Below are 22,454 nucleotides of genomic sequence, written 5' to 3'. Positions count from 1 at the left end.
TCAGAATTAGAGAGAATTTTTCAAAACTCAATTTTCTGAGTTTTTGAGATAATTAACTCATTAATTCAGAAAAAAACAGAGTAGATTTTTTCTTCAAGTGAATGCAATACGCTTCTGTAGTACACTCACTTTATTTCTTTAAAAAAAATTGTGTGAATTTGTCAGCTCAAGTGCAAGAATACGTGAAACAGAGCTCAGTTTAGTTTAGCTTTATGGGCACGCGCACACACAAAACTTTCCACACAGCGCGCGAGTAACGAAATGAGCTTTATTGTATGGACAAAATTAAACATTCTTTAAAATATCTTCTGTGTTCGACGAAATAAAGTCATACATGTTTGAACGACATGAGGGTGTTTAAATTATTAGAGAATTACCATTTTGAGTGAACTAGCCTATCCCTTGAAAGTTGTCCTTTAGGCAAATTAATAATAATTCTATTTAATGATGTATGTCGTCTACTGAAATTAGAAGAAAACATCTCTAACATAAATCCATAAACGTGTTCAGTGACACACCTTGGCCCACATTAAGTGCCATGTCATAGGGGAGGTTAATCATTGAGCAATCATTTCAAATTAAAAAATGAAAATATGATGAAAAAGTTACTCATTACATTTCCATTCCAAACCAGCCAGGAAAATATTTTAAATGCACAATATGTAATTGTAGTGAGCATTAATATTTGTAGTTAACAAAATATTTCTATACCTGGATAGATTAGTTTACGAAATTATTTTTTACCTGTCATGAAGAAAATGTAATATAAATTTCAAAATTATAATACTGTTCAAAACCCGTTTTATCATAAATAAATTCTTACCTTTCTCATGGGCAGCTGTATATCATGAGCTCTTTTTAAAATATATCATGTCTTAAAAATAATTCAGTTTACAAAATAAAATGACAACAAATCTATCTATCTGTTATTAAAAAAAATCCTTAGAAAAATGTACCATGGTAACCATATTTTCCAGCAAATTACCATAGTTACTACAGCTATTGTTACTATTAATTTAATATGGGATCTCATTTAAACAATATAAGAAGCTCTCGAATTCTGTCTAGCCATTTAGATGGTTGTGGCCAATGCCAAGCACAACTTTATTAATTGCTATTAAGTATTTTTGTTAAAACCATGGTACAATTTTCAATAACTATTTTTTAACATTAATAAGAAGAAATTAAATAATCATATTAGAATGATTTCTGAAGGATCATGTGACACTGAAGACTGGAGTAATGAGGCTGAAAATTCAGCTTTGATCACAGGAATAAATTACGTTAAAATATTTTCAAATAGAAAACAGTTTTTGAAATTGTAATATTTCACAATATTACTGTTTTTCTGATCAAATAAACAGTCGTGGTGGGCATAAGAAACTTCTTTCAAAAACATAAATCTTACAGACTCCAAACTTTGTAAAATTATAAATAATTTCTTTACTGTTACTTTTGATTAAAAAACACTATCTTTGTCTGTAGTTAGCTTCTAAAAGATTAAACAAATTGGTGGACACCATTATTGTAGACCCTAGATTTAGAAGAAACCTCTGACCTACAAAACAATTCTAGCAACAATTTAATTTGATCAACTCTAGACACTGGATACTAGAATTTAGTCTGAAACCTGACGTCTTTACACCACACAAGAGTCACGTAATAAACATAACAAAGCATATAATATATGATGTTTTTTAATTCAAATCAAATCCAACAATTTGGTGGTAGGGGGAATGTTCAGCAGTCTGTGATTGTGCTCGGGGTTTGAGTGGCGGCTGGAAACAGGTAGTGTACAGTAGGAAACCAGAGATCTGCCCACAACTCCACTACCCACATTCGGACACATTCACAAATTAAAACGTGGACCTGAAGAGCCGAAAATAAAACAAGCCTGATTTTCAAATGACTCAAAAAGAACGATCAAGGATGGTGGTGGGGGAATCTGAGCGAATCGATCCTCACCTGATACAGGTTACAATGCATTTTTTCCTAAAGATACAGGGCAGGTTTTTAATCTCAATTAAAAGCTCTATGTCTAAAGTGTACATGTTGTATATCAGCAGGCCTGTAATACTGGCGGAGGAGAGGTTATCTGGTTATCGCAGTGAACGGTTCATTACCGACAACCTTGGTTCTTTCTTCGCCATGTGAAAACCACGCGTGGTGCAGTATGGAGCAAAAACAACAAGAGTCGTATTACAGTTTGTGAGGTGAAACGAGAAGAGGAGATGTGTGTGTATAAAAGGCACGCCAGGGGTCATTCCCAAACCAAGCAAACAGACAGAAAAGCCTTCATACACACATGAAACGATACATTCTTGCTAACGTGCATACTAAAGATGGACGCTTCACTATGCACACACACACACACACACACAAACACAGTCTGAATCAGCAATGCCCAAACCTAAATGAATGAGAGGGAGGACATGGGATACTGAGTTCAGTCAAAGTCTGGGTCAGTACTGTAGCTGTGTGTGTCTCACTCTCTCATACACACACCTACCCATTCACACAACAACAAACACACACACACAGATTTGGAGGCTGTAGACTAGCTCATTTCTGATTTTTCAACTGATTGGAGAGCCAGTCCAGCCCCTCGTAGAGCCCGTCTCCACTGGTGGCGCAGGTGGCCTGGATGTACCAGTTACGATGACGGAGGGCGTGAAGGCCCAGTTTATCTGTAATCTCAGCTGCGTTCATGGCATTGGGAAGGTCCTGTGACGGAGAGGAGACAAATCCAATCAGAGATTCAAAGCCCACCACACAACAGACGCATCAATCATGTCAAATCAACATGAAATGGCTTTGTAAACACCAAGTATCCACAATTCAGCGCACAAATGTATTTGAAAATAATACAGTAAAAGCCAAAGGTGATGTCCAGCCTAGGAAAATGTACATCTTCACCCTTTATTTAAATATTATAAAAAATGTGTCAAAGATTTTGTACGCATATTGTGTAGTTGTGCTTGGAGTCAATTGTTTTATTTGTGATAACACAATGAAACATGCCAAAATTGTGCCAAAATAATTTTTGCCCGGACTATCGTACAAAGAAATTATGAACGTGCAAAACCAAGAGAGAACCAACAAAATATTAATAACTGATTATGTTGTCAATGTAGGTATGCTTTTTCCTGTGAGCTTTTTGTTTTTCTATGCATATGATAATAACAATTTTTTGTAAAAAAGAATAATATAGTAAAATAAAACCTGTAGCAGTATTTTGACTATTCACAAATAATTTTGTCAGATAAATACCTTAACCAAGTTTAGTGTTTTGTTCTTCCCTCATATATAAATATCAGTAACACTTTATAATAAGGTTTCATTTGTTAACATTAGTTAACATCAACTAACAATGAAAAATATTTCTAAAGCATTTATTAATCTCAGTTAATCTCAACATTTCATAAAACATAATTAAAATCAAAAGTTGTATCTGTTAAAATTAGCTAATGAACTAACAATGAACAGTTGTATTTTTATTTATGTTAAAGATTAAGAAGTACTGGAACAAAATATGGCTCATTGTTGGTTAACGCATTAACTAAACGGAACCTTTTGTAAAGTGTTACTAAAATATATATAAAAAAAATAGAAAATATTTTCCTCGTATTTTGATTGTTTAATAAAAATTGTAGAGTCATTTAAAAACAATTATCCCCTCCGGACATCACTTTTGTGATGTAAAAATATATATATTCAAATCAAAGCATATTCTAAATATAATGTAATAATATTGATTTCATTTAAATAAGATGTCAATGAGACACTAATGATGATGAAAAAGCACAGAAAACACCTGACAACATTTGAATAAATTTTTTTTTATCATTCACTGAAAACTATAGAAAAGAGTTTCACCCCTATTGCACTGCCCAAAAATGGTCTAAAATGTATGTATGTTCAAAATTCTCATATATATATATATGAAACTAGATCACTAGACGTTAGGGATGCACGATGATATCGGAACAACATCGGTATCGGCCGATAAAAGCTGAAAATGACCATCATCGGCATCGGCCGATATGAATATTTCTGCCGATGAGCCTTGCCGATAGGGTGGCGTGTTTCCTATGCGCACGTGACGCGAACGAAGCATGAGCGCCAGCAACTTAAACTTCCAACTAGGGGTGTGCGTCTCACGGTTTTTGATCGTGGACGATTAAAATGTCTCCACGATCTGCTTTTAAAGAAAAATCATAGTATCGTGCATTCTATCAGTTCAATTCTGGCGCCTTCATCTCAACATACTGTACAACGCGACGTACATTCACATCACATCACATGTAAACGCAGAGGTAGAGTTACACTCACGGTCACGGGACACCGCAATTCACAAAAGTTCATTATTTGCATGTGCGTCAAAGTCTTGCTAGGTAAACATGTCATTCACGTGCTGATGCGCTGTTCTAACATGCGCTTTTCTGAGCGCGTTACACCCGACGCTCACAGGAACTAAAGCCTGTCACAGCGCCTGCATACTGGACTAATCTTTCGAGTCTTATTGCGCTGATACTGTCAAATACACACACGGTTTACATAAACAAAGTTGGTTATGTCTAAAGTGAAAGCAAACAGAGAAAATCTGCTTGTCAAATGCGTGTATATTAGACGCGTCGCGTGCAGTTCTTAAAGAGACAGTATAATATGCTGCCGCTTGTACTTAAAGAGATACTGCACCCAGAAATAAAAAATTCTGTCATTATTTACTCACTCTAATGTTGTTCCAAACCTGTATTCATTTCTTTCTTGTGCTTAAATATACTATGGAAGTCACTGAAGTACAGCAACTGTTTGGTTAGCCACATTCTTCCAAATAACTTTTATAATTTCAACAGAAGAAAGAAACTTGAGAGTAAATGATGACAATTTTAATTTTGGGGAGAACTATCTCGTTAATGTTAATAAAACAACAAAACACAAAGATGAAATCACTCACTGCTCTTGACTGAGAACTTTAATAGAAGCTTTAATAAGCTTTTTTTGCACTTAAAAAAAACACAAATATATCGGTATCGGGCAAAATTAGTCTGAAAATATCGGCATATCGAATATCGGCCAAAATCCTATATCGTGCATCCCTACTAGACGTATAGAAATAAAAAACGATTAGATGTCAAATACTTAGTTTGCAAAACGAAAACGATACATTTGTTCAAAAAGTGTTAAGAATTGTATCAGCTACATTGATGTGTTTTATTTTTTTTCTTTAATTTAAGTTAGATATTGTTTAATTTGCTACTATATTTATTTAATTGCGTTATACAAATGTACGCTGTGTCTCTGAGGGTTAACCTGTTTTTAACGTAGTTAGGATTGTATTTACTACATGTCATTTTTTAAGATGACAATATCATATCATGCAACCTGCCCATGTTGGCATCTGTCCAAATGGACAAGCTTCTGAATTTGACCAGTTGAATTTGTGCCAAAATTCTGTAGCGTTTGATTGCACATAATGCTTTTGATGCCAACAACAAAAAGGGTAGCATTTTCTTCACTCTTTTAAAGCAGACAAGTCAATGCATCTCAGCATCATGACTATGCATGACAATATGGTTAGTTGCTTTTATTATTTGCATGTAATATTGTTTCAAAGAGTCCTGGAGAGATGGGCAATACTGCAGATAAGTGATGCTCACCTGTTTGTTTGCAAAAACGAGAAGAACGGCATCACGCAACTCGTCTTCAGCTAACATTCTTGTCAACTCTTCCCTGGCTTCATTAACTCGTTCCCTGTCATTACTATCAACTACGAAGATCAGACCTGCCAACAGGAATATCAGGAAAATCATTACAATAATTGTTGAAACATGATATTATAACATTTTAAATTCTCAGGCAAATTTGTGCCGGTCCATTTTTACAGCAAAATACACTCATTTTGATTGTGTTTAGCTCTCATACCTTGAGTGTTCTGGAAGTAGTGCCTCCAAAGTGGCCTGATTTTATCTTGGCCACCAACATCCCAAACCGTGAAACTGATATTCTTATACTCTACCGTTTCTACATTAAAACCTGCAGGAGAAAAGATGAAAAAAAATAAAAAATAACTATAAAGCTTGGGCATTACAGACACAAATTCAACACACATTCAGGAAAACACAGCAGATAATGTGAGTGAAAGTAGCAACGTTGAGAGTTGAGAGAGTTTTGTGCAACATGATGCACAAGTCAAGGTCAAACTGTGAGAAAAATGTGAGAAATCAGGACGTCAAACACTGCCAAAAACAAATAACAGATGTAAAAACAGATGACGTCTTCAGCCGTACCGATAGTGGGAATGGTGGTAACTATTTCTCCCAGCTTGAGTTTGTACAGGATGGTGGTTTTACCGGCGGCATCAAGACCAACCATGAGAATTCTCATCTCCTTCTTCCCGAATAAACCCTTAAACAGGTTTGAAAAGACATTCCCCATAGTTTACACTGCAAAATTAAGAGATAAACATTTTTTTATTTAAAAAAGAGGTTATACAGCACACAAGATACATGAACTATATGCATTTCAGTACTTTGACTTTAATTCAAAAGCCCTATTTAAAGCAATACCCTGTAATAATGTTCATGCAAGGTCTTATGACATACAAACAAACAGTCATACATTTTCATAAAAGTTCACAGGAAAAAAATCTTGTCTGATAATATACGACAGATTTTTATTTTTTAATGAATCAAAGTATACAAGGACAAACATCATCTATCTTGGAAACTGGGATAGACAGTCTCTAGGCTTCAAAGCGATGCGAATTATTTCCAATAACACTTACAAATGTGCCTGTCATTTAAAAGGCTGTTTATTATAAAATATAAAGCACATTTTGTGAATAAATGTCTACTAAAATGGACAAACACAGATTGTGACAGACTGTCAAGGCGTACATATTTAATCCAAAGGTTTATTCAATTACTTAAGGTTTAAAACTAAGATTAATTTAATAATAATATTTCAAATATATTCTAATTGCGACAACCCCTGTTATAATAGCAGTATAGCTAGCTTCGTCTACACTTACCACGAACAATTTAAAGATGATTTTACAGACAGTAAAAATTAAGTTATAATACATAAAATTTGAGGCGTGTTTTTCTCAAACTGATTTTATGGACCAATCATCTTTAGCAGATTAGCCGACTAGCTACATACAAGATAAGAGCAACCAGCTGGTACTTCAATGACGAATTTAATCATTTGAAAACGGATTAATATATGACTAATAAGCTTAACGTAATCGTCAATAAATGAACATGATTATCATGAAGACAGCGAAATAAAATCACCTCTAAACCGGGGCTTCTCGAGCTTTATGTCTCCACTGCTGTAGCGAACCGCTGTCAATGCAAAATGGCGTATGTTGCAACTCAACGCACCGGCTAGACAGGTCCCGCCCACCACATATAACGGCCCAATCAAGTAAGGAGAACAATGCAGAATCCCGCCTTCTAGAAGTGAGCTCCAATCAGAAAGACCGACAGATCCGGTTGGATTTGGGAAATGAGGAAGTAAGAACTTCCGATCTATTGTTGTAGTGAGAGAGTACACGCCTTAGTTAACATTGCATAGCACTGCAATAGCGTTTGTTTTCATGCACAAAATATATGTATTTTATGTAAAAGTATTGAGTATTTTCTTAAACGGTGTGTTTGTGTATATTTTAATATTGTCTATAACAGAGTCAAACCGTGTTTTCTTCATAACAACAACTATAAATACAACAAATTTACATTGTACCTGTACAGTTGCGCCAAAATAATTGTATCATTTGACACACTAGGATTGGATTCAATCCAACACAAGTTAATACACAAATGCATGAGTGACAAATAAAGTCGGCATCATAATGCTACAAATGAAAAGAATGAGATGTAAACAACTCCAGTTCTGTTTGTTTGTAGTGGTCACTTTTGCTAGAGTGGCAATGTTGAACAGGTGTCTGAATGTTCATCATATTCTTGCATCTCTAGTTTTCCATCTCTGACCCTCCAATCCCAGCTGGGACTGCCATCAGGAGCAGGGACACACTGCAGCCACATGCCCGATACACACACTTCTGTGTCCTGAGACACCAGCCGCCCATCCAGGGTGGCCAAACTGAAGGTCCTCAAAGATATCTGTGACACAGACATAAATGCAGATCAATGCTCAGATTCTATAATTACTAAAAAATAAATTGCTCATAAAAACATGATAAATACTACAAAAGACAACTTGTGATGGAATCTTAAATACATACATTTCACAAAAATCTCACCTGTTCACTGATTCCCACAGCAATGTGTCCGATTTTCACTTGTGGCCTCTCTCTGATCTTTAAACTTTCTCCACTTACGTCTTCCACCCATATATCCACGCCAAGACCTGCACACGCACACCAATACACACTAACATGACACACATAAGCACCTAAAAATGCACTATACTGATGAATCTTACCTTCAAAGTAGCAAGAAGGCGTCTGATCAGTCGACACAGACCAATCAACATTGAAGCTTTGATCATCTGCAGTGCTGCAGGAGGAGAAAACCCCTGAGCTACAATCATCAGAGTCCTTTAAAGCAAGAACATGGGGTTCATTTGATGCTCTGGCACAATAACCTTCATGAAACACATTATTACGTCTGCAATGTTTACCTCCTCACTAAGATCTTGCTCAGAGTCACAGCGGCTGGTGCAGGTGAGAGGTTGCAGTCCATGAGAATCAGGTGAACTTGGGCTTTTTTGTTCTGTGGAGAATAAAAGAGAACTCATCAAACATTGCATAGAAAGTGCTTAAGATTCACTTTGAATCAGGACATTTGCGCTACATATGTTGTTTGATGCACTGTGTTTGAGGCACAGATACGCTCCAAAGGTGTATGTAAAACACAAGCAAAATCTTGGGAATCAGATGAAAATGAAGAACCTATTCAAGGAACTAAGCCCAAACCTACTCTGGGGTTATATACTATATTGTTATACTATATTGTTGGGGTTATATACCAATACTATACAGTATACTGAAAAAAACTATCAATTTTCACTCAGAAATTACTAATAAATTTAAAAATAATAACAAGAAAGAAACGGCAAGAAACATATTGCGTGACCTGGAAATTTTGAAGTAGAAAAATGAAAACAATTGTAAAACAAACTCCAATAATATTCGTTTTATTTACAACTTACTGTAATAGAGTATTTTTACAGTTTAGATGGAAATGTTGAACAGTAAGAATAAAGTTTCCAAAAGGTTTTTTTACAGTGATGCCATAAAAGAATAATTTTCAGTTGCTTAAAAGAACCTTTCAGTGAACAGTTCTTTAAAGAACCATTCTTTTCTTTATACATTTTAATAATCTAAAGAACCTTTTCCTCTATAAATAACCTTTTGTTCAATTAAAAATTTCCATGAAAGTTAAAGGTTCTTTATGGAACCATAGATGCCAATAAAGAACTTTTATATTTAAGAGTCTATGTTGATCAAGGATGTTGATCCATGAACTTATCTATCCGATATGGCACAATAATGGTCCTCGAGTTACTCAGATGATTTAATGTTATTTATGCAACTAGGATATGTTCACAGATCAAAATTCCTTCCCAACCAATCAGTGACCTCGGATCTGAGGGGTAAAGGTTACTGTTCAGGTGTGGACACATTAGCAAAAACAGGTCCATTGTCAATGGCATAGCAATGCATAGAACTCAGAAGTCACTTTCAAACCAAGCAGCTTTTGGACACTTAAAATCACCATTTTCTAAATGCTTGTTATTGATCTGATTGTTAACAATTCATCTATGCATATTTTTTTTTTTTTTTTTTTGGACATTCAGAATGTTATTACTTGATCTTCTGGTGTAACAACAGACTTTGGTGCTGTGTGCCAGACTTTTCCAATCATTTAGTCTGTTTAAACCCCACCCCTCCACAATTGACAACTAAAATCTAATCAACAACTAATGCAAAGAACCAAGACCCGTCCTACAATTTTTCTCTTTTTCAATAAACTCGGTTGTACGTCACAATACGAAATAAAGATCTGTAACTTTTGTTTCTTTGCAACTTTCAAACCAAGAACGTTAACTATAAAAGATAGCTATAACGATAACTATATTAGCGTCCACACCAGCGGACGATATCATTCTGTTTATTCTTAAGAGTGCGCTGCAGCTTTAAATGCTCAAGCACTTGAAAGCAGGATGGATTCTGATTGGTTGTCGTCAATGTTTTTATCGTTCATCAGCTGTAGAGTAATTCCAACGATGTCGTTATCGTTATAGGTGTAGCGTGTATTCTGCTATTCTTTTAAATTTAGAAAGATTTCTAAAACTATATCTTCTTTATCATTACAGTTCTTGACCTTGGTGTGAATGGGCCTTTAAAATATAGCGCAAAAGTCATTTGCACTACTACTTTTTATCCTTTTTGGAGCTTGACAGCCCCTGTTCATATTCACTTTCATTGTACGGCAAAGAAAAGCAGCTTTAAACCTCTTTTTTTGTTCCAAATAAGAAACTCATACAGGTTTGGATCAACATGAGGGTGAGTAAATGATGACAGAAATGTCATTTTTGTGTGAACTGTCGAACAACTCAAACAAACGTTTTATAATAGTACAGAATTGACTCTATAAAAGTATGTACAAACTGGAAACAATGAATCAAATCAAGCTCACACACAACCAGCACTCACCACTCTTCCTCAGCATGACCGACTCTTCTTCAGACTCAGAGTAGCTGTCTTCGCTAAGCTGTTGAGCTTCTCTCGGGCGATAAAGTGTCTGGAGCTGTAGAAACGGTTCCCACTCTTGTGCGCAATCGCTTCCCAGCTCTCGAAGACTCTCCAAATCACTCTCCACCTCTTCATCATCCACAAAGCTTCGGATCTCTCCATCCCAGCTCTCTGATTCCTCTAAAAGACTTCTATCATATTCACCACATCCTCCAATTACATCTCTCTTTTCCATGAAATGATCAGTTTTGCTTTCTTCAGGATCTGTTTGATTCTCTGTCAGATTTTCGTGGATCTGTGATGCATCTTTATCACAAATCTCTTCATCAGACTCAAGTTCTCTGTCATCGTCTGAATAGTTTTGTTCCTCATTCTTTTCCTCCTCCCCCCAGTATCTGTCCATCCAGCTGCTCGTCTTGTCTCTTGTTAGCTTGTTCATTTCTGCATCCTCATCCCACTGGCTTTCCTCCGAGTCAGAATCATCCTCGTTTGGTGCCGTCTGTCTCCATGTGCTCACCCAGTGGATTGTGGGTGCGGAGAGGTCTTCTGGGAAGCTAGGAGGCCTTGTTGTCATGGTAGATTCAGGAGTTTTCGGGATGGATGGGACAGAAGACTCTTCGAATGGAGGGGCTGAATGTTGTTCGGATGCTCCTCCAGGCCCAGAGATCCCACATACTAAATGTGCAGAAAATAAAGGGCTTAATGTACTACTGTTCTCTAAGTTTGGTGTTGGTAAGATGGTGATATTTTTAAATTAATACTTTTATTTAGCAAGGACCCATTAAATTGATCAAAAGTGACATTAAAAACATTTATAAATGTTACAAACGATTTCTATATCAAATAAATGCTGTTCTTTTGAACTTTCTATTTATCAAAGAATCCTGAAAAAAAGCATCACAGTTTACACAAAAATATTAAGCAGCACAACTGTTTCTTGAGCAGCAAATCATCATATTAGAATGATTTCTGAAGGATCATGTGACACTGAAGACTAGAGTAATGATGCTGAAAATTCAGCTTTGGTCACAGGAATAAATTACATTTTAAAGGTGCATTGTGTAATATTTAGGAGGATCTGTAGACTGAAATGCAATATAGTATACATAACTATGTTTTCAGTGGTGTATAAAGACCTTACTTAATGAACCGTTATGTTTTTATTAACTTAGAATGAGCCATTTCTATCTACATACACCGCGGGTCCCCTTACATTGAAATGCGCCATTTTGCGCCGACATGTTTCTACAGTGGCCCTAAACGGACAAACACGTTTCGTCACTTTGTTGTTCTTCATGCAAAGAAGCTAGAGCGAATAAAACACTGACACGATGATGAACAAGTAACAATAATATTCACAATAACATATCGTTTTCCTGAATAATAAAGTAAACATCATTTTTTTATTTAGCTTTGTAAAGAAACCTCATTGCTTAAAGCTCCTGTAGGTAACTTTTGAAAACATGTATTTGCTAAAACTGTCATTATGTCCTGACAGTAGAATATGAGACAGATAATCTGTGTAAAAATCAAGCTCCGCTGGAGCACCCGGTCAGAAACAACCAATCAGAGCCGAGAGGAATGTCTTAGCAGTGTCAGTCACGCTCGTGTACGCGCTGATCACACCCCTCTCTTGCACAGCGCGAGCGCGAGCGCCGGAGCCCGAGCCGTCGTTCAAACTCAAGATTGCCGGCGTGCTGCAGCTGTGCTTATGACGGAGAAACAACCTAAACTGCCAATTCTCGAGTGACACCTGCTCATAAAACAAAGAGGTAAAAGGAAAAAGACTGATGACGATAAACAAGCGAAAAAGAAAGAATTACACAGAGCCCATTGACTCGGTGTCAAAACTCTAGTCGCATAACATGTAGATAAAATGTCAAGCACTCTGCTAAGCAACAATTGAAACCTGCTAATTCACTGGCTTGTCATGTTGCTGAAATAATGTACTAGCACACCTTATCTAGCATTATATATCGCTAGAATAATTACTTACATGCTGAAACGTTAGTTACCGTTATCTTACTAGCTATTTATAACTTATAGAAAGAGTGCAACGTTATAAAGTTACATGTAGGCTATTGGAAAATACATAATGATTTGAGGACCAAGTTTGTAGTCAAAGTATGGGCAGGCCATAGTCAATGTAAAGCATATTATTGACGTTTAGTCCCTATTAGTGAATGTGCCATATAACTTTTTATCCGCTGTTATCGGTGGCCCTGTTTACTAGTCTGCGCGTTCACGACAGGCTCCGCTGTGGAGGACGAGCTGTGGAGGGAGGGCTGTAGCGCAGCAGAGAGCAAGGGGGTGGGACCTGTAAGTTGTGCTTGTTCATATTTTCAGGCTAAGTCAACGTTTTCTCAAAACTCCCTACTGCAGCTTTAACTGGCTACTCTTTGCGGTCGGCCACCGTAACTTTTGATGGTTGCAATTTGTAAGCTCACCACTAGATGCCGCTAAAAATCACACACTGCACCTTTAAAGTCGGCATGAAATCAAATTTGACAAATCTTCTTTTTATATGTAATATTGTAGTGTTTATTATAAATGATTTATCTGTGCACTTCATTATTTTTTTTAAATTCATGTACCCTTATAATCTTTAATCAAAAACATTACCCTTCCCTCCCCCCTCGAAACGACCTCTCTTCTCTTTCGGTCACATGCCATGGCGAAAGGGTGCGGCCAGAGCCGATGAGGGTGTGGCTATCGGTGCACCGACTCTCAGAGAACCTGCTCGTATAAATATGGGCTGATTCCTGCCTGAAAATTTAGCTGCTCGTCCTCGTGGAGAGACATCCTCCACAACTGAATGTAAACTGGCATTCAAATCTGCCTCCATTTTGTTTGCAACGCCCAACCTCCAACGATCCAATCAATTCCCGAAGGGTGAAATCAAGCCCCGCCCTACATTTTTTTTTTCTAATTTCAGAAGCCGTTTCACTCGGATATACGTCACAACAAGGAAAAAATGACAATCTCAACTTCCGTTTCATGCCGACTTTAAGGTATATTCAAATAAAAAAACTGTTATTTTAAATTGAAATGATATTTCACAGTATTACTGTTATTACTGTATTTCTGATCAAATAAATTCAGCATCAGAAACTTATTTTATAAACATTTTAAAAATCTTACCAACCCCAAAAAGTTTAACAGTAGTGCACGTTAATAGGTTGACATGACATATTTATATTATACATATTTGATCAAAACATTTTGAACCTGTTCTGAGTGCTTTAACAGTTTTGTGCAGCAGTTGGGATGCTGAGTGTCTCTCTCCCGGCTCCTTAGCCAGTCCCCCTCTGATGACATCACAGGTCAGGGGGTCACAGTCAGGTGGGATCTCACATAAAGGAGGCGGCTCACTGACGATCTGATAATCATAGCACATTTCAATATAGTTACACAGACAGCATGTCAAAACACCAAAAGTCAAGAAAACACACAGACATTACTCATTTGCACTAATCAATTTGAGTTTTGACTGAATTTATGTTTATCACAATCTTAAACATATATCGATCTAAATCTTATGCTTAAAGGGTAAGTTCACCCAAAAATGAAAATTCTGTCAGTAATTACTCAGCCACCCCGTAAGACTTTCGTTCATCTTCGGAACACAAATTAAGATATTTTTTATTAAATCTGAAAGCTGTCTCGCTCCTCCATAGGCTTCTATTGTAATTGAAACCTGCCGACTCAGAAAGTTAGTAAAAACATTGTTAAAATAGTCCAAGTGACTACAGTGGCTCAACCCTAAGTTCATCAAGCAACGAGAATAAGTTTTGTGCGGAAAAAAAACACTTTAATCAACTATTCGTTTTCTTCTATGTGGGCCTCAAGAGTGAGTTCACATAGTGTAACAGCGCAGCGCTACCTCAGAACGTAGGCTAACTATTGGCCGATGCTGGTCATGAGTGTGATGCTGGCCAATAGTGAGCCTACGTTCTGACGTAGCGAGGGCGAGTAATTACTGACAGAATTTTAATTTTTGGGTGAACTAACCCTTTAAATGTGTGAATTTGAAATTTGGTTAAAACTGTGGATGCAATGATAATAAAATTTTCATGTTATGAATACAATCAATAAATAATCAATAAATAACAGATATAAGTTATTTTATTAAATACATTGACATTTTAAATATATATTTCTGGCCAAAATGTTATGCACATAAATGCTAAATATATGTTGTAATCATTGAAATTCAAATTGAAATTTGTTTTCGTGCCAAAAGTATTTTTTTTGTAAACATATTTTAAAATATGTTAGTTTTAAATATAATATAAAAATGTCTGAAAATATATATACATACAATATATACACAAATCTGAACAGAATTTTAGTTGAAATATTTGTTTGTTTTTAATCTTACACATATTTTCATCCAAATCTTATGCTTAAATGTGTAAAAATAAGGTTTGTGCATTTGTGTACAAATATATATATATATATATTTATAAATGTAATATATATATAATGCATATTTATATGTGTTAATATAATGTTAATACTGTAGATAAGTAACTACACTGTAGATATGTAAATAATAAGTACATATGTTATTTTTTTGTTTTGGTGACTTTACTATTTTTCTAAAAAGTAGAAAATGGTCATAATTAAGAATAAGGAGGTGGGTTACTTTTGACTGGTATTGTCTAATTAGGTGACTTGCTTTCGAGGCAACACACACACACACACAGACTGCATGCTCTCTTCACCTTCAGATAGAGTGGATGCGGATAGAATCGTGTCCAGGGCTGATGTCCACTGAGCATGTGCAGTAACATACAGCAGCTGCTCCAGACGTCAGCTTTAGCAGAGCGAGGGTCGCCCCGCGCCACCTCTGGAGGCATATGAGACTCCGTGCCACGCAGGATGTTTCCTGCACACACCACACACACTATATCTATTATTCTTTATCAGTAGGCATGGATGCATGCCGGTGTGTATGTGTGTGTGTGTGTAGTCACCTCTGAAGGTTTTAATGCTGTATCCGCCCTGATTGAGTGTCTCAGAGAGCCCGAAATCACACAGAAAACACCGTCTGCCATCCTCGGACAGCAACACGTTGTCAACTACGTACAAGAATGATATCAGAGCACCAATCAGTGAATTCCTTTACTGAAAATCCATAACCATGACCGTGCCACAAACCTTTCACATCAAGGTGTACGACACGTCTGTTGTGCAGGTGTTCGAGAGCCTGCAGAACCTGAGCATGATAATACAGAGCCAGATCTTCAGAGAGACGACCCCTCACTCTCAGCAGCTGAGCTAAAGAACCTAGAGAGAGAGAGAGAGAGAGAGAGAGAGAATTGATTGGCTCAAATATGACTTGACTTGCTTCTTAGAGGCTTCCACTGGTAAAAGTGCTCACCTCTTTTCAGGTCCATGAAGAGAATCACATTGGGTCCTTCTCTAACGGCTCCATACAGCTGGAGGACACGAGGAGACTCCATCCTGCTCCATGTTTCTACTTCCTCCCACCTAAAACTACAAAGGGGAATCTTCACAAGAGAGCAATGCATTGGATCAGTAAGGAAATAATCACAGGAAATGGTTCATACAATTAAAAAACAACTTAGAACATGCAATCAAGAATATTCAGAGATATTTAGGCTTAAACTCTTAAAAATAAAGGGGATGTTGACAGAAATGCCATAGAAAAACCATCTTTGGTTCCCCAAAGATCCTTCCAGTGAACAGTTCTATAAAGAACCATTTTTTCTTAGTTTGAAGAACAGTGGAAAATTCTAAAGAACCTTTTGTGGAATACAAAGGTTCTATGGATATTTAAGGTTCTCCAAAGGTTCTTAAGAGTGTATTTTAATATATGAGGCAGGAATGGATATTATTTACCCTCTTGGCGGCACATGTAAATCCTGTTTGTTTGTCGCGGATGCTGAAGACGTCTCCATAAGACCCGTTTTGAATGTGGCGGAGAAGTGAGTATTCACGACCCTCTCGATATTCTGAGTTTTTCACCTGGAGGAACTAAGAAATAATGAGCATCATGAAAACTGCTGTAAATAACTGTATGAGTTGTTGCTGAAAAATATGAATAATGAAATGTATGAACAAAAAGTTTATCTTATTGCCCAAAATGATCAGAATTGTATTGTTTTGAAATTGCTGGTCATAGAATGTGGGAGGAACTGATAATAAAATATTCACGTTATGACTGATAAAGGGCTGATATTAAAATTATTTTATATATATATATATATATATATATATATACACTCACCTAAAGGATTATTAGGAACACCATACTAATACTGTGTTTTACCCCCTTTCGCCTTCAGAACTGCCTTAATTCTACGTGGCATTGATTTAACAAGGTGCTGAAAGCATTCTTTAGAAATGTTGGCCCATATTGATAGGATAGCATCTTGCAGTTGATGGAGATTTGTGGGATGCACATCCAGGGCACGAAGCTCCCGTTCAACCACATCCCAAAGATGCTCTATTGGGTTGAGATCTGGTGACACTGGGGGCCACTTTAGTACAGTGAACTCATTGTCATGTTCAAGAAACCAATTTGAAATGATTCGAGCTTTGTGACATGGTGCATTATCCTGCTGGAAGTAGCCATCAGAGGATGGGTACATGGTGGCCATAAAGGGATGGACATGGTCAGAAACAATGCTCAGGTAGGCCTTGGCATTTAAACGATGCCCAATTGGCACTAAGGGGCCTAAAGTGTGCCAAGAAATCATACCCCACACCATTACACCACCACCACCAGCCTGCACAGTGGTAACAAGGCATGATGGATCCATGTTCTCATTCGGTTTACGCCAAATTCTGACTCTACCATCTGAAGGTCTCAACAGAAATCGAGACTCATCAGACCAGGCAACATTTTTCCAGTCTTCAACTGTCCAATTTTGGTGAGCTCTTGCAAATTGTAGCCTCTTTTTCCTATTTGTAGTGGAGATGAGTGGTACCCGGTGGGGTCTTCTGCTGTTGTAGCCCATCCGCCTCAAGGTTGTGCGTGTTGTGGCTTCACAAATGCTTTGCTGCATACCTCGGTTGTAACGAGTGGTTATTTCAGTCAAAGTTGCTCTTCTATCAGCTTGAATCAGTTGGCCCATTCTCCTCTGACCTCTAGCATCAACAAGGCATTTCCGCCCACAGGACTGCCGCATACTGGATGTTTTTCCCTTTTCACACCATTCTTTGTAAACCCTAGAAATGGTTGTGCGTGAAAATCCCAGTAACTGAGCAGATTGTGAAATACTCAGACCGGCCCGTCTGGCACCAACAACCATGCCACGCTCAAAATTGCTTAAATCACCTTTCTTTCCCATTCTGACATTCAGTTTGGAGTTCAGGAGATTGTCTTGACCAGGACCACACCCCTAAATGCATTGAAGCAACTGTCATGTGATTGGTTGATTGGATAATTGCATTAATGAGAAATTGAACAGGTGTTCCTAATAATCCTTTAGGTGAGTGTATATATATATATGAAATATACTGTATACATAGGCTATATATAATTGGATATAATACTTTAACAAAATGTACTACAATGGGAAAGATAATACATTTCCAGTCCTAAAATACACAAATGCAATATATTTATGTAAATATATTTTAAAATGTATATTAGCAATATATTAGGGCTGTCAAATCGATTAATCGCATCTAAAAAATGTTTGTATATATATAGACAAGTAAATTTGTCTGTAAATGTTTTATATATAAATAATATATATTTATATATATACTTAAATCAATTCATTGCATAAGTTTGTTTATATATATGTGTGTGTGTGTGTGTGTGTGTACATATACACACACATTATATGAACACAAACCTTTATGTTAGATGCGATTAACTGCGATAAATTGATTTGACAGCACTACAATATATTTCTTGTATAGTTTGAAATATTAAAAATATCTGGAAATATTTTTTTTTGCTTTGTCTAAATAAAAAAAACATCAATTAAAGATTAACTTTAAGTGAGTTTTATATGGCAAATATCTAAATGAGAATGGACAATTAAATATCTAATATCAGGAAATACCTTATTATTTTGCCCACTTTTTGTAGCCTACATATACAGTATAAATATTCACATTTGTATCATGTGTATTGTCAAGCTGTGTTTATGTCTTTAGTCACACACCTGCTTAGGGTGGAACAGAAACCCCTCGTTTACATTCACTTTCTCTGTGTCTTTCTCCTGTGTTACTTCTTTAACCATTTTACCGAAAAATTCAGAGAAATGCCAACGGTCCGTTTGAGTCACAACGCCCCACAGTTCCCCTGTTTCCAGTTTAGAGCAAAACCTTGAAATGGAAGACTCTGAATTGCTCTCTGTGTCAATGCAGATGTCTTTAAATGCACCTAGGGCATCAAAACAACCTGGCAAAAACACTTCAGGGCATCCGTCTGGGAATCTTATGTCACCAAGACCCTCTAAACCACAGCTGTCTGAATCTGAGCTGCTTGTTTGTATGTCTGTGTTACAGTCTGTGGTGTAGCATGAACTCTCAGAGCTGTAGCTCCATCTAGATGAAGCTGAACCCCACTCCGCCTCGATTAGACTGCAACGGTGGGCGGTTTCTGTGCTGCCGGCTCTCCTGTCCCAGTCCGTGTAAATACAAGTCGAATTAAAGTCAAAATCATCTATGAAAGACCTAAAACGATCAGCTTTCAACCTGGAAGTATAGCAGGAATATCCAGAACCTGCTGTAGCTTCTATACTGCAACCAGGCACGTTACTCGAGACGTACAAATCACAATCCGAGCCTTCAGATTCTTTGTCGAAGCATTTTAAGACAGATACAGGGTCTTGTTCATTGCATATATCAGTTTTGACAAGGGTATTGGGAGTATTACAGTCCACTGGAGTAGTGTAACAAGAAGAGTCGCATCCCTTGATGCTCTCAGCGTAAATAAACTCAGAGTCAAAGTTTGGTTCCACACCGCTAGATATCGAGCTGCGAGACTCAATGGTAGAAGGTGAGTCAACTTCCAGCCTGTGAAGACGTAAACGGGAAGCACCTACATCCTGAGGACATTCCCACACATGGAAATCTGGAGTTTGAGAGATCTGCCGGGTTTGGGATAAACGGTCCGGTGTTGAGAAGCTCTTGTGGTCAAAATCGACAGGAGCATTTCTTCTCATTCTCTCTTTTCTACATGTTTCCCTTCTTTTCTTCATGTCTTCAATCTCCGTTCTGTGTTTCCTGTGACGTTTCCTGAAGCAGCGGGATGTAACTTTCTCCTCTCTCTCACTGGAGTCATCTGACCTTTGAATGACCACAGAAAACATCCCAGTTAAATCAATAAATGGAACCATAAACCTGTAATTTAATTGGAAGTCACACTGTGCAAACCTGTTGCTGATGCACGACTGGATATTGTTGTCTTCTGTACTTGTAAAGCCAGACGTTTGATATTCCTCGCCTGTAAATACATGTAAACATCACTTAAAACATGTGATGAACAACAACAACTTCCCATCCAAATTAACCTCTAAAGTGAACCATCTCATAAAAACAAAAACTAAATAATTAACATTAACTGAAATTAAGCTAAAATAAAATATTAGAAGAAAAACAAACTTATTTCAGTAAGTTGTCGAAATAAAATTTCATTTAAGTACTAAAATTAATACAACTAAAATGGGAATTTAAAAAAATTAAAAAGTACATGAGTAAATTAATAAAACTTCAAATAAAATGAACAATAAATATATAAAAAGCTCATTCAAAATATTATTAAATACTAAAATAGTACATAAATGAACAAAGTTTTTTGTTTTCAAGTACAAATTATTTGTACTGTTTATTTGCAAGAACACTTTGGAAACGTTGTCGTCTGTGGAAATGTACCCTCTGAGAATGAGACAACGAGTAGGCCTACAAATACGGTCGAGACCGAGACAAGACCTTTAATAAAATGACCGGTACTCGAGTACTACAACACTACTAGATGGTTCTTCTTGGAAGAAAGTTTATTTATAAGAATATAACATCCCGTTCTGTCTAAAAAATGGTTGACATCCGCTCTTGAACCCATTAACCTTTAAAGTGACTGTCCTCTCTCACCCTTCGGCATGATGTTTGATATTCTAGTGTCTTCTACACGCACTGTCTGAGGCTCCTTTAAAGCTCTTGGCTGAAGATCAGACTCCTCTCCACACTCCGTGCCTGACGTCGAGGTCCCTTCATCCAGATAAAGCAGTGTAGAAACATCTGTAAGCCTGATGGAGCGAGACATGCTCGGTATGGCCATTCCTCTGTCGCCTCAACTAAAAAAATAATGCAAAAAAATAAAGTAAGATAAGTAAGATAACTGTTTTTACCATCACTTTCTTCACACTTCCTGATATACAAACACTCTCTCAGGTCGAGTGTTCATTGGAGAGCAGTTGCTGAGGTGTATTAATAGCATTGACATTTTGGCACGTTTGAAGTCTCTCGCTTCCCTTCAGCTGTCCCAGTCTCTCCCTTTCACACTTTCTCCCACCGGATCATTTATCAACATCCCAACATTCTTGCAATTTATGTCAGTCTCTTTACCATCTCCATTGAATTCTTTACTTCCACTTAGTGTTTGCTGCATAGTCAAACTTTCACCCAGTGATTTGGTTCATTCGACACCTCAACAGAATCACACATGCGCAGAATGCCTTCATTACGTACAGCATTCACACCTATCAGCTCCATAATTAACACACATAACCAGGACAGGAGTTATACAAAAATTACAAGAGACAGTATGGGGTGAGTTAGGATTATTTTCAGATTTATTCACCAAGAACACATTAAAAAGATTAGTAAATTTAAACTTTCTATTAATCAAAGAATCCTGAGAAAATGCATTAAAAATATGAAGCAGCACAACTGTTTTCAACAATCAGATTTTTTTTTTTTGAGCAGTAAATCAGCATATTAGAAGGAAGTGACACTGAAGACTGGAGTTATAATCCTGAAAATTCAGCTTTGCATCACAGGAATAAATTACATTTTAAAATATATTACAATAAAAACAGTTATTTTGAATTGTAATAGTTCACAATATATCTGTTTTTAATTAAATGCAGCCTTGGTGAGCATGAGTCATTACAGGAATAAATCTTACCAACTTCAAACTTTTGAATGGTCCTGCACATGCATTTTGATTTAGCGGTAATCTATTTTTACAAACTCACTTGCTTAAATTCAGCTTACACCAGTATACTAAAGTTGTCCCGGTCAAGTGTTGTGTAAGTTCTCTAGCTGTGACAAAAAAAATGTCAACATACCAGAAGAATCAGCCAGGACAGGGTTCTGGAAATCAGCAAACTTAAGTTTCTTCCTTCGTCAAACACACTTGGCCGATGATGAATATTGTTTTCAGCTCTTGTATGGCTTCAGCTGAATGGTAACAGTGTTTTAGCCTTCTTATACTGTCTATGGTTTTAGCCGGTCTTAGTGCGACCTCAAACACACGCAGAACGCAAGCTGTGAAACATGAGTCCATCAAGCAACAGCTATTTGGAATAACGGTGTCAGCCTCTCTGATTGGTTAAAGGCATTTACATGCCTATTCCAATACCGGTAAAAATTCAATCACATTGCTGAGATGGATCTGCCAACATGCACCATGGAAACAAGACAGAGTTTATCAAAACAAGTCTGATGAGACATAAATGAGTCAACGTGCAATCTATTTTAAAAGTATTTAATTTCAGTGTTTTTATTTTTCTGGTAT

At 36.8% G+C, this 22,454-nt stretch overlaps 2 protein-coding genes across 4 annotated transcripts; both read right to left on the bottom strand.

The window, feature by feature from the left end:
* Positions 1–1,681: 1,681 nt before the first annotated feature.
* arf2b (ADP-ribosylation factor 2b) lies at positions 1,682–7,413 on the bottom strand. The gene is made up of 5 exons (XM_056249383.1): positions 7,299–7,413; positions 6,291–6,446; positions 5,926–6,036; positions 5,661–5,785; positions 1,682–2,724 (listed from the first exon to the last, which is right to left on the bottom strand). Exons 2-5 carry the CDS (start codon positions 6,436–6,438, stop codon positions 2,563–2,565), a joined length of 546 nt encoding a protein of 181 aa, XP_056105358.1. The 5' UTR covers positions 6,439–6,446; positions 7,299–7,413; the 3' UTR covers positions 1,682–2,562.
* A 243-nt stretch (positions 7,414–7,656) lies between these two features.
* On the bottom strand, positions 7,657–22,135 carry LOC130084161 (uncharacterized). 3 transcript variants are annotated; one of them, XM_056249381.1, is made up of 15 exons: positions 22,006–22,135; positions 20,807–21,009; positions 20,093–20,162; positions 18,877–20,005; positions 16,595–16,729; positions 16,113–16,242; positions 15,890–16,018; positions 15,706–15,810; positions 15,454–15,635; positions 13,955–14,105; positions 10,688–11,401; positions 8,650–8,741; positions 8,452–8,566; positions 8,270–8,376; positions 7,657–8,129 (listed from the first exon to the last, which is right to left on the bottom strand). In XM_056249381.1, the coding sequence occupies exons 2-15, from the start codon at positions 20,991–20,993 to the stop codon at positions 7,926–7,928; spliced, it is 3,450 nt and encodes a 1,149-aa protein (XP_056105356.1). In that variant the 5' UTR covers positions 20,994–21,009; positions 22,006–22,135; the 3' UTR covers positions 7,657–7,925. The 3 variants fall into 3 exon arrangements, 2 of the variants coding, with proteins under 2 accessions (XP_056105356.1, XP_056105357.1); XM_056249382.1 differs by having other exon boundaries at positions 15,454–15,617; XR_008806900.1 differs by lacking the exon at positions 7,657–8,129 and having other exon boundaries at positions 8,274–8,376; positions 8,452–8,525.
* Between the last annotated feature and the right edge of the window lie 319 nt (positions 22,136–22,454).

This window comes from Rhinichthys klamathensis, unplaced genomic scaffold (genome assembly GCF_029890125.1).
Source record: "Rhinichthys klamathensis goyatoka isolate OS25496 unplaced genomic scaffold, OSU_Roscu_1.1 h1tg000059l_1, whole genome shotgun sequence".
NCBI lineage: Eukaryota > Metazoa > Chordata > Actinopteri > Cypriniformes > Leuciscidae > Rhinichthys > Rhinichthys klamathensis.
The sequence above is the reverse complement of the archived record's forward strand: the minus strand, read 5'-3'. Positions and strand labels throughout refer to the sequence as shown.